The sequence below is a fragment of the Meleagris gallopavo genome, chromosome 6, assembly GCF_905368555.1.
Source record: "Meleagris gallopavo chromosome 6, MGAL_WU_HG_1.1, whole genome shotgun sequence".
NCBI lineage: Eukaryota > Metazoa > Chordata > Aves > Galliformes > Phasianidae > Meleagris > Meleagris gallopavo.
Genome location: NC_139409.1, coordinates 9,849,446 through 9,861,988, shown reverse-complemented (window position 1 = coordinate 9,861,988; position 12,543 = coordinate 9,849,446). Strand labels below are relative to the sequence as shown.

At 37.7% G+C, this 12,543-nt stretch overlaps 1 protein-coding gene across 7 annotated transcripts in view; it reads right to left on the bottom strand.

The window, feature by feature from the left end:
- ZMYND11 (zinc finger MYND-type containing 11) overlaps positions 1-12,543 on the bottom strand; it is a 102,748-nt gene that overhangs the window by 26,304 nt on the left and 63,901 nt on the right. For 4 of the 7 annotated variants that reach the window (XM_010712398.4, XM_003206970.5, XM_085227040.1 and 1 more), the window contains 2 exons: positions 4,338-4,382; positions 1,449-1,610 (listed from right to left, as the gene is read on the bottom strand). The exons of 1 other annotated variant lie outside the window; for it this stretch is intronic. In XM_010712398.4, coding sequence (XP_010710700.1) covers positions 1,449-1,610; positions 4,338-4,382 — 207 coding nt within the window. The remainder of the gene's footprint in view (positions 1-1,448; positions 1,611-4,337; positions 4,383-12,543) is intronic. 2 more of the 7 variants (XM_085227042.1, XM_085227041.1) reach the window with 2 other exon arrangements.

Below are 12,543 nucleotides of genomic sequence, written 5' to 3'. Positions count from 1 at the left end.
TTTCACCAAGTGTCATCTAAAATTGTTTGCAAACTAGAGTAGAGACTGGGTCAGGCTTATCTGATCTTAACTATTTGTAAGAACTATCAGTATTTATTATGGGAAACAACAATTATTAAGGTGATTACTTCAAAAATCTAAAAGCAATTCATACATATATACTACCATTCTTTGTTTTTAACAGAAAGAATACTGAGTAGTTAAATTAAATGCTGCTACTTCGATACAGGAGGATACAGTACATGTCTTTATTCTTAACTGCTTGCTCCAAGCCACCAGTATAGCTTTTAATTCCCTTACACTTCCCTTACACTTCTTATTTTTGGTATTTCCCTAAACTCTGAGAGCTCCTACTCTGAGTCAGAAGGTGTCAGGTTTTTTCAACTGGTTTTAAGGTAGCAGCAGTCAGAAAGTATTGTTTTGAAACAAAACAATCCATATGTTAAAAAGAAAACAAAACACAACACTCCTCTGTGCTTAAGAAGCACCAACCCCTAATCATCTGAAGATCAGTCCTCTGCCCTACAGCCAGACTCAGCCTTTTGCAAGGAGCTTCCTCTCCCTCCAGGAACCCAAGGTAGAGGGCAACTGGCAGATCTTTATGCCTTTTATATCAACGATTTTGTCTTACTCACTCATGTGCTTTCTTCCCTGTTGAAGGAAGCCTAGAAATGCGGTGCACTGTGGTAGGCCATGCGGAGATGACAACAGTTAGGAAAAACATCTGGCTGATGCAAGGCTGGGTACCAGCAAGCACTTCCATGACATATGTCTACTCTTCTAACAACATGTAGACTACATACCTGCTTGTTCTTCTAACGTACGTAAGAAATAACTGCTGTCACCCTACTATATTCATAAGAGAAACAACTGTGAAGAAAAAGCAGTATAGATATAGATGTGATGGGTGAAATCCATATTGACTTTTTCATGCCAATAAATGCTCAGGAGTAAATGAAAGGCAGAATTTCACCCTTTGGTTTTAGATACTGCAGTTGTCAGCAACATGATTGTGGCTTTATAATGTAAAATATGATTCTAACAAAGTATTAAGAATGCAATCAAAATACAAAAAAAAAATTACATTATGATTCATTAAAATGAGGTTAAGTAAAAACAGCAGCATCTGATACAGCGATCTACTTACTCATGTTGAAGATTTCCACAATATACTGCATTCATACATTGCATACATACGTACACACATTCTCACACAGTATACTGTGTGCTGTCAAATGTATAAGTAAAACTTGCTGGAGTCTTCAAAAATAACCATCTGCTACATGCACCATAATTTAGTATCTCTGTACAGATGCTCTAGGTATGTACCATTGTTAAAATATTCAGTTCTTTATCCATTAACCTGGCCAAACCATCTGGACACCTTAATGAAACTATTCATGAATACCAACCCTCTAATCAGCACATGAAAGCTCATAGGTACTCACCCTGCAAACTGGGCACTGCCAGTGACTACTGCTGTCTCTAAGCCTGAACTCATCAGACAAACACTTGGAATGATACACACGAAAACACAGGTCACATATCAACACCTCTCCAGGCAAATGGCATTCAAAACAATACCAGTCATGATTTTCTGTTTCCCAGTCCTACAAAAAATACAAAATATTTTGGTATGATATTCTGTCAAAATCTTCAGGAACTAAGAACAAAATTGATATATGTCTTGAAATCCAGCAGCAATTAGACATTATAAACAGTTTAAGAAGTGTATAATGTTTAAAAAACAGGGGAAAACCTACATGCTTAAAGATCTTCAGCAATTTAATATGTGCTAACTTAAAACAGCATGTGAATGCCAAGTTTTAACTTTTTCAAGTATCTGATCGGTAACATAATTTCAAATATGAGCTCTGTCCACAATGAAAAGTTTTGGGTTTGTTTTCTACCTTCGTGTACAACACTGCTGTCGACCTCTCTGTATTAGACTACAAACAAAAGGCTGTGCACTTCAATTAAGCATACCTATTTCCTCAGACTATGTCCCCTTGTTTGATTGTTACAGTATATTTTCAACTGTAATATTCTGAAGGGTGGCCCCTTCCAGTCTTTACTCTCTTTAAACTGACAACTTTTCAGTGTTAAGTTACAAAGAATACATGAAATCATGAACCTAAAATTGCAAGAAATGTTTTTGCTAAGCAATCTCAATACAATTCAAAAAATAGAAACTGTTTCATTTGCAGTGCCCAATAGCACTTACTCCTGAAATGTCCTACAGAAGACAGGATGTTGATATACAGATGTCTTTAATACACTCTTTCTTGAATATTCAGTCCCAGTGGCCAAATTCTGACCTTTGAAACATGTGCATAAGCTTTGATGAAGTAATTGAGAGTAGCATGCTTGTAATTTGGAGGCAGAATTTTGCTCTAGGAATCTCTAGCACTAAAACCAGACAGAACTGCCAGTGGCCACCATCAAATGTTTGTTATCAGAAATGCCATACTTTTCCTTACACTTTGAAGACAAAATAACTGTCATATCTTAGATTAAACTCCCAATGCCTTTTAATGTCCAAATATCACTTTTCAGTGGGTTCAGATGTCTGAAAAAATTACTCCTATTCTTCAAGAAGTTATCTTGATAAAAATTGGATCAAGCTTTTTTAATGTCACATTGTAAAGGTGGAGTTTGCAACTCCCACCGCTGGCCTGAACCCAGGCTTTTGTCCAATTCTCTTCCCATGCCTGGGAAGCAGAGCCCCTCAGGTCCTTAGGTCTCCTTCATGGTGTGGGGTAAGAAGTGCTACAGAGTGGCACCTCCAGTCCCTTAGGCTGAAGCAGCTGTATCCTGTACATAACTCATCTGACCAGAGTCCTCTACAAATATGAGACATTTCAGGACAACCCCAATTGCCTACGCTATATTTATACCCATGGATGTTGGAGCAGTAAGTTTAGGAGAAACAAACCAATAAAACATCAAAAAAAGATCCTTAACCAATTTCTGACTCAGAACTTCATCCTCCTTTGTTGTTCAGATTAACAGTGAAACTTGACTTACTACTGGTTTTGTTTCTTATTTAATTTTATGTATCAATTCTGCATATCTCAGAATGGCAAAACAATACCACTTAATTTAGCTATAAAGAATGTATTCTCATTTCACCAAATCTTTCCCCTTCAACAAAATCCAGTGGCAGAACACTTTGAGAGTCCTTTCTTTGCAATATTTTAGAAATAACTAAAGATACTGCATTGTAGAGGCATGTGGTTTCTCTGCAGATTGGCAAAAATAAGGATATTCAATATTTAATGTAATACTTCTTTATGGAACTGCAAGATAAATAAATAAATAAGTGATAAAGGGCCAATTAAGCAAGAAAGGTTTGACTGAAGTTTTATCCAGAGAAAAATCAAATGGAGAAGAGCCCAAGAGATTCTGGCTACTGAGGAATTTCACTGCAGAATAAGGATTCCAGGATTTTTCCTTTTTATTCACACTCGTTACTTATTGGTATATTCCAGATATTCCATTGTTAGGAAATATGCTGGCAAAGAGATGTGGAATTTAATAAACACAGGGAAACTTATGTGCTGGCACGAAAAACCATGCGCTCGAGCCAGAAACCATGATGTTAAATAAAACACCAGAAGAAGCTTTCTTGAGTAGTCCCAATTGAAAGTTTTGAAAATATCATTAGTTCTAAATAGGCATCACTAGGTTTTTCACAGAGATTTTTAGTTTAATGCAGTATATTTAGTGCATAAGTATATATAAAACATTCATTTATGCAACATATCCATAAAGTTAATAAAGAAAATAAAAAAGGTACATAGCCCTTGTGAGAAGCTATACTATTGACTTCAATAGCAAGGTCAGAGGCAGTAATTTTGCTCCAGCAGCAGTGAAATGTTACTGCTTCTCTCGATTTGCATGTGTTTGAATGGGAGGAGAATGTGCTCCCAGGAGATTTTTTCGTGCAGGAGACCAGATTCATTTATAGAGCTCAAACTGCCTGCCAGTGCTCGGGGTAGGACAGGTCAACATCCTCCGCCAGCTGCAAACGCGGTTAAGTCTGCATTTACGATATACACCACCAGGTGTCATCAGCCACTCCAAAAATGACTGATTAAAGGGCAACCATTGTAACAACATCTTGAACTGTAACGTGTGAGTAACCACTTCCAGCCCCCAGGAGAGAGAAAAATCATCAAACTAGATACATACATAATGCAGACTAAACTCAGAATTGGAAGTGATATGGATGATGGTGGTGGTTAATATAGCAAACTAAGCTATCCTAATGGAAGACAGAAACGTAATAGAAAATATGACAGAATTCAAAACCACATAGTGCAAAAATTGTTCACCTTGTTTTTTGCTGCTGTCTGGGAAAAAGGCTGCATACCGTAGGCCTTTCAAAATAAAAACAAAACAAACTTTGTATCTATACTGTAATCCGTCCGATTATCAGGATATACACAAGGCTAGAAAGAATTCATGCACAGTGACCAGGAAATCAATGTTACTTCTAACATCTGGCTGTATAAATTTCTTCCTGCATTTCTGGAATGATACTTAATGTTTTAACCACATTCTGTCTCTTCACAACATCCCAGGTACTTATATGATTAAAAGAACCCAACACCCATCTTCTTCCCCATATATATACCCAACACCAGGGAAACTTAGAAATGTTCAAGAATATTAATGATTATTAATCAATGATACAGAAAGCTGTGTTGGCTCCTGTAAAGTGATTTACTGCACAGACCCCAATGAAATCAAAGATGAAATTCCCACTTTATCAACAAAACTCACAGTCCTCACAGTTTTACAAGAGGGGACGTGTTCCTGGGGCCATCCAGAATGAAGGTAGGATCTCCACCATAGGGATTTAGCTTGCTAATATTCTCGCTCCCTGATGGAGGGCAAGGGAAGCCCCTGAGTCACCAAGGGAATCCTCCATTGGCTGGAGCCGGCTGCCCAAGTCCGGTGGTACCCAGGGACTGCCCACAGCTCTTGGGAGGGAGCAGGGCTGGCAGCAGAGCCACATAGCTCAGATGGAACAGGAGGCCTTTCCCCTTTGTTTTATTCAGCTGCCCGTTGCATTTGTAGATATATGCATTAGCAGGGCAGCAAATGTCTGTTTGGGGGATTTTATTTAATAGCCAAAGAGCTACGCTCTGTTAAGCAGAGTGGAATCTTGTAGCAATATGGGTCACTTGTGGTCACTTGTTCTTTATATTCAAATCGGTCAAACATTATATCACAAAGGTCACTTTGCACTGACATAGATAGCAGTCGAGATTTCTCAGCAACATGAATGAAACAAAGCAACAATTCTGAAATATGGCTTAACTTATGACTGACACATAAGCTTACTTTTTCATGATTTCTATTAAGTAGGTTGTCTTAAAGAACATACACATATTTATTCTGGAAGAACAGAAAAATAACATAGGACAGAAAATGTCAGGCTACCTAGAACATTCGACACTTCAAAAAGAGATAAACCCAACAGAAAAGAATGAATCACCATGTCGTAGCCTTTACTGTAAAATGAAATATAAAGTTGTTGTCAAGGAAAGAATAATTTTAGTGCATAAAGAAAATGTCCATTATAATGCAAATGTACATGGAAAAGAAATGCTTACTCATTAGTAATGGAGATTTACTTCGTTGTAATTGAAATAGGGAATCTGTATGTTGGAGAATGTGACAATCTGCTGTACAATTTGCATACCATTAAGGAGGAGATGTGAAGCACATACTGACAGTAACATTAACAATAATTTAGAGGTCACAACTACAACAATTAGGCCACTTCCATACCTTACCAATACCATAATTACTGCACCAAAAAAGAGATATAAAAACAAACAGTAACTTTTTATTTTCCTATAATTTATATGCAGTCATTGCACATGAAAACATTATAACCGCTTTACTTAGACTTTGTCTAAAAGGACCACTTTGCCTTTTTAAAATGTACATTCCATTAACATAACTCATTTCTTACCTGTTAATCTGTTTTCTCCAAGTCCCTTAATGGTAGCCCAGAAACTCGGTAAAAAGTCACTCTACTATCAGGTGGAAGAGAGGAAAAGGGAGGGGGGAAAAAGGCAAAACTCTATTCACAAAACTCCCCTCTATGGGGATTTGCTGGTTTCACACAGTTGAACCAGATTTCCCAAGCCATCCAAATCATGGCTATCCTTTGGACCCAACCAGCAAGCTAAAAAAAAATAAAAAGGGTCACATAGATAGAAAAACAATTTAAAGTCAGTTATTTCTTTGGCGCAATCATGTTTATTTATGAATAACATACATACAGTTCTGTTGTCCTAAATTCAATATGACGCAAATGAAGGAGAGCATTTTCCATGGAGCTCATGCTTCCCAGCCTTCTCCTTTATGGCATTTTGTCCCATTGTACTCTTTGGACTTTTTGTTTTCCTAGGCGTTCTGTTTCAAGGGCTTCTCCAGAGTTTCTTTGCTGCTTACCTATGCACTGCTGTGCTGCTTCTCTAGAACTCCCATTCACACCCACACACACACACAGCTCCTTTCAGATCACAGGATTTTCAGTCAGATCCACCTGTGCACAAATCCATGGTCAGCTCTATGCAGTGTCTGTGCTTTAAAGAGCCTCTCTAGCTCCAGTTGCCTTCTCGTGAATAGAGAACTCACAACAGCTTTTACATTTAGTCTAAAGGAAGAGCATTAGCAGATACACCATGCTATTTCACCCACACTGTATCATAACAACACTTTCAGTCTGTCACAATAATCTAGAATGGCAAGTAGGTCCACAGCGGCAGAAAAAATTTGTTTACAAAATAAAGACTACTTTAAAATAATAGCATTTATATGCTATATTTATTTCAAGACATTTTCAAATCACCAACCCAAAATTTAGTGGAATCTTTCGTATTTCATAACCCTTCAGAAAACTGGACAAGATCTCAATGAATGAGTTCCCATCGTTTCTCTGATTACCATTTCACTGACACCTAATAGGGCTGTGTTCAATTTAAAGATGTCATTCCTGAGCCATGTGTTCTGGATTCAGTTTCTTCATGGGTATTTTAAGATTCAGGAATAGCCAAAAAGAACACTTCTTTCCCTCCTCTCCACCTCCATCAGTTTAACACCAGAGTTCTTTCAGCTTGGCCCACTGAATTGCTTGATTCCTTCAGGTAAGAGAGAAGCTGTTAAAATTCAGGATTCTGCTCTTCAAGGTCTGTTTACTGGCTTTCTCTTTAAATGAGAAAAAGCTCAAAGTGATAGCTATACATTTCTAAACAAATTTTCCATTTTTAATCAATCAGTTCCTTTCTGCCTTTTTCAGGTAGCATCTGTTTCCATCCAAGCTTCTTGCTTAGACATGAGCTTTGCTATAGATAATTGTTAAAACTCTGCAGTGCATTCTTCAGTCTTCATCATTCACAAAAGTAACAAAGCACGGGGGAGGAGGGGTGCAACTCCTACAATGTTGTAGAACATGTGCTCCTGTTCTCCAAGACAAAACCTGAAGGAAATGATTCTTACTCACATATTTGCTCTAAACAGCTACTGCACACTTAATATTGATTTGTTCATCAATATTTTCTCAAAGCATAAGTATCAGAATCTATACTAAAGGCTGTCTGAAACAGGCTCAGACAAGAGCCTTTAAGTACTGTAGAAATGCTAAACTCTGTTCAACTCTTAAGAGTCTCCCATCTATCTAGCTTTTGCACTACTGCTGAACTTCCAAGTGACTACTCTGAAACAAAAGTTTTATGAAATGTGGCTGTTTATTCAGTTGGACAGAGCAGATCCTGGCTCTTTTTTTTTTTCAGACTACCAGGTATGCACCCAGTATGTGCACAGTTGTCTCTTTTTTAAGCAGGCTGTATTTCACTGGTACAGCACCGAGTAAGAAACGTTCATGGTAGATGTATTGATTTTCACTGAGAGATTAATGTGCACACATACTACCTGGGTCTAGCAAACACCATGTGCCACAGAGCACCATTTCCAGTTTTTTTTTCACTACTGCACGTTTTTTTGGCACAGGCCCTAGCCTGCTGTGAGGGCAGCCCTCTGTGGGCCTTTCGATCAGCCTTCTCTTCACACCAAGCATCTCTGGTTCCATCTCTTTCTTAGTGAGCAAGAATCTTCCTGCAAAGTTCCATTCAGTAGCCCACTGAATTTGCTTTTATTTTTCTTCATCACGATGGGTTAGGCTCAGCACTGAAGAAGGCACAATTAATTGTTCAATGGCTCAGAGGACTTACCATCTTTGCAGCAGGTAAACAGCAAGGGAGCCGTTTAATAAAGTACTTCCCTACAGAATCCATATTTGATCAGGATGATTGCTTTACAACGATAAAGTTTCTTATGTTCTTACTTTTCTTAAAGTTCCCATGTCTTACATTTAATAATACAGTAATATAGAGTAAATAATAGCATCAAAATAGAGTAAATTCAGCATCAAAATAAGCTCATTTTCGCCTCAGTAGTTTTCTTGTATATATGTACTTACTAGATACATTGACTCACGTTTTGCTTGAGGGTTTTTTTTGCTCATCAAAAGTGTTCTGCAAGTAAACAAGCATCCATCTCTTCTTCAAAGCCAAAAAGACTTCAGCAACTAGAATTCCTTTATGAAAATTCTTTCACTTAATCTTCTCCTTCCTTTTCTAAGAAACTGCTCCAGCAGGTAGCTACATTGATCTGTGATTTTAAGAGACAGGATAATCTGTCCATTGCAAATCACTTGCCTTTTTATAGATCCTTTCCTTTGATGACCTGAACTTCATCTTAAAAATGGATTTCCACAACCTGACTTCGTAGGATACTTTGAGGGCATTCATTACTCATAGTTCATCACAAAAAGAAATCCAAAGCAATAATGAGCTCATATATCCTCACAACTATCTAGGCATCTTCCTTAATTTCAAGTACTTTATTTATATGTCTTGGTTCATTTTATATAGATTTTCATAGTATCAGTCAACAACAGATTTGTTCCATTACTTCTAATTTTTCTCATTTTAGAAATCAGTTTTATCCTAGAAAGAACAGAAAATCATCAGCCAGGAGACAGATCAAAACCTCCTTCTCTATAATATGTATTGAATAAAGATGTATTCAGAGGCTTGTGATAATTCAGTTCATCTTCTTCACTGACAACTGCTTCCAGTTCTGAGTCAAACATGCAAGAAGACTCAGCTTCTGCAGTGAATTCCACAGCCTCTCAGTAGACTTTCTTTCATTGAGCTTCATCTGCAAGCCCATTTGTCTAATTAAGTTATTGCCAGTTTGTCTTAGAAGTCTTCTGTTTCTAGCAGAAACCACCAAAGTCATCTCTGGATGTTTACCAGGACAGGCAGATTTTCACTCCCTCATCTACCTTATATTTACGTTCTGGCCCATTTGAGGTGATGGGCTCCAAAGTGCAGAGTCAGTCTTCAACTCCCAGAGCTAAGGAAGAAGTGAAGTTTTTTCAGCAAGCATAGTAGTGTGCCAGCAGCCAAAATGACTGCTAAAATCTGTGTGTTCATCTTTTCAGCCTAGGAGCTGTGTTCCTGAAGCAGCAAATAAATCTCAGTTTCCCTCCCAAGAAGATCACATTTGGGTAGCAGTAGTATACATTATTTCAGGTGAGACAATATGAGCATTCTCCTTCACGTTATTAGAAATAGAATGTCATTTCAAATGAAAATGATTTTTATCCTCCTTCATGTTCCAAGTGACTTTAAGATTAACAGAAACTTGCAACTTATTTCCTCAGAAACTGCATTCACTTCCACTGTCAATATCATAATTTTTTACTCAGATTGAGCCAAGAGAAAGTTTGTAAGCTATTCTCATTAGGGAGATACACCAGTGATGGAGTGAAATATTTATTAGGTGCAGTGCCTTTTATTTCCATATCATGTATGAGGAAGTTTTGTTCCTTGAGACACAGAATGAATCTAGATCAGAAAAAAAAAAAAAAGAAAAAAAACGCACCTCTCTTCTTGTAGTTCCAAGTCTCTTTCCAAGAACCACTGTGCATAAAAGGTCTCTCCCTCTTCTCTCCTTAGTTAATGTTTACATTGCTACTCTGGCCATAACTTCTGCATGGGATTTTGTAGTGTTTCTCTATGTTGATATTTCTGCACACACAATTCTCTCAAACAATATTCTCATCTTTTCATCTGAACCAACAGCATAAATTCCTACACTCCTTGCTTAAATCTCCCTTAAATCACTCTTGCTTAAATTTCTTTTCACTTTTTGTGCCATGGGTGTGGCTGGTATTGTTTCAGTTGCCAGTGATAGAAAAGGACTGAGGTCTGCTTTTATTGTGAATGAAATGTGAATAAGCTCATTAGCTTCAATAAAATTTCATTCAGAGACCAGCATGACATCACAGTAAGAGAATCAAAATAACTGTCAGAGATGCACAGCATTTTGAACTCACAAACTGAATAAAAACAATGCTACCAGGTCAGAGCTGGCACAAAAAATGTGGAAAAACACAAGATGTATATTTTCAGAACAAACTCAAGATGGGCTGGTCTAAGTCATCTAAAACATTAACATAATTTGAGTCCCGTGTTGGAAACTTTATACAGATCACGTTGACTAATCTATTTGAAACCTGAAAGTAAATTATCATTCTCCTACAGACCACTTAAGAGAGCAGAAACATGTGAAAACTGTGAACAATGCCAGTATCACAACCACAGAACAGTGAGTGAGAACGTTCAAGAAGAAAAGAGCACTGATTGACCAAATTTTTAAGTCATGTTGGCAAAGCTGGGCCAGGCGAATGAAGATCCTGATGAAGTTGTTTTACTAGTTTAAAAGAAGCATCACCTCTTAGGTATGCAATGAGGTGGATTCTTCTAGTGTCATCATTGGTAGTGTGAAGATCTTCCAATGTGAGCTTTTGTACCGATTTTCAGAAGGTACAGGTACTTCCTTTTTAGGGGATGAAAAATAAAGGAGGGCTGAAGTGGAGGGAAGAAATATTCCTGAACATACAGGAAGAGAAAAATTTGGAAAATGAATGTACAGAATTGTTAATGATTCTTAACACATATTGAGAAAGGAAGGCTGCTGCTGAGACAGCAAGGCCATCCTCATGAGCTACATGTCAATAGCCTTAATGTGAAGACAAAGAGGGTCTTGGGTTCAACACAGCAACAGTAAAACACTTCTCAACCATGAGGGGGGAGTTCTAATTTCTAATTTGCTCAGTCTATGCTTTAATTTGATGACTTGATAAGATTTGTTTTTCCTAAATCCACAGCAAGGTATTACACTAGTGGACACTTATTTTTGGCTCAGTAATAAGTAGATGTCTACACTAGTGCAATTTATGATAATTATTTACTAGAAAAATCCATTTCTTTTAGTGTGCAGTGACTGGTACAGTGGTATTCTTTTGGCAAAATGACCTCTAAAAGATGAGACTTCAGAGGATGCAAAGATAAGATAGCAAAGAAAGAGTCAATTCCAGATATGCATGTCCCATGAGTGCCTTTGTGAGAGTGAACTGATAGGCACCCTGAGCCTCAAAGCCTCCTCGTACCTAATCTGAGGTGCGAAATTAGAGATAGAAGCTAGTCTGAAATTTTCTCTCCCAAAAGAATGTTCATTAACTCTGCATTAGCGAATCATCAAATGTAAAGAACACCGATAATTTCATAATAATGAAAAATCTTTCTGGAAAGTTCAAGACTGGAAAATGTCTGATTTGTTACAACACGACAGGAACAACTATCATTGTTTGGGCTGTATTTGGCTCTGGATTGGTAAATTCACATAGGACTTCAAATTCAAGGCAATACAGATGTTTTTTTTTTTTTTTTTTAAACTCTGAAGAAATCTTTTCTTCATTTGGTACAACATGTTCTTCCTCTTAATGCTCTCCAGTAGGAAGAGCATTCATGATGAAAATGCTGGCAGTCTCTACTGCTATTTTATATTATTCTACTGGTAACACACTGGAACAGGTTGCCCAATGAGGTTGTGGATGCCCCCATCCCTGGAGGCTTTCAAGGCCAGGCTGGATGTGGCTCTGGGCAGCCTGGTCTGGTGGTCGGTGACCCTGCACACAGCAGGGGGGTTGAAACTAGATGATGAATGTGGTCCTTTTCAACCCAGGCCATTCTATGATTTTATGATTCTAACTGAAATGAATGGGATGCACATTAAAACCATTTCTCAACTTAGTAAGTCAGTAGCCCCCAGCTTGCTAGCAATAACTGGTAGCTATGTGGTTGTTATGTTTTCTTTTTAAATTTAAAGTGCATTTTATATCCAGAGAAGATATCTCAATACTTATAGAGAGACTCAAGATGGCACTGGCAGATCAAAACACTGCTGGATATCAGCAATGCCCTGGCATGGAAAAAAATACAGTTACCAATGCAATTAAGTATAACAAGAAAGAAACCCAGTTCGAACTAAAGCAAATTAGATTAGCAGAAACATAACAACCAAAATACATCTTTTGTATAGACTGAGCCTCATGAAAATAAAGCTGCAGCACATCAAATCACAGTAAGCACTGGGAGTTTACCTGAGGTT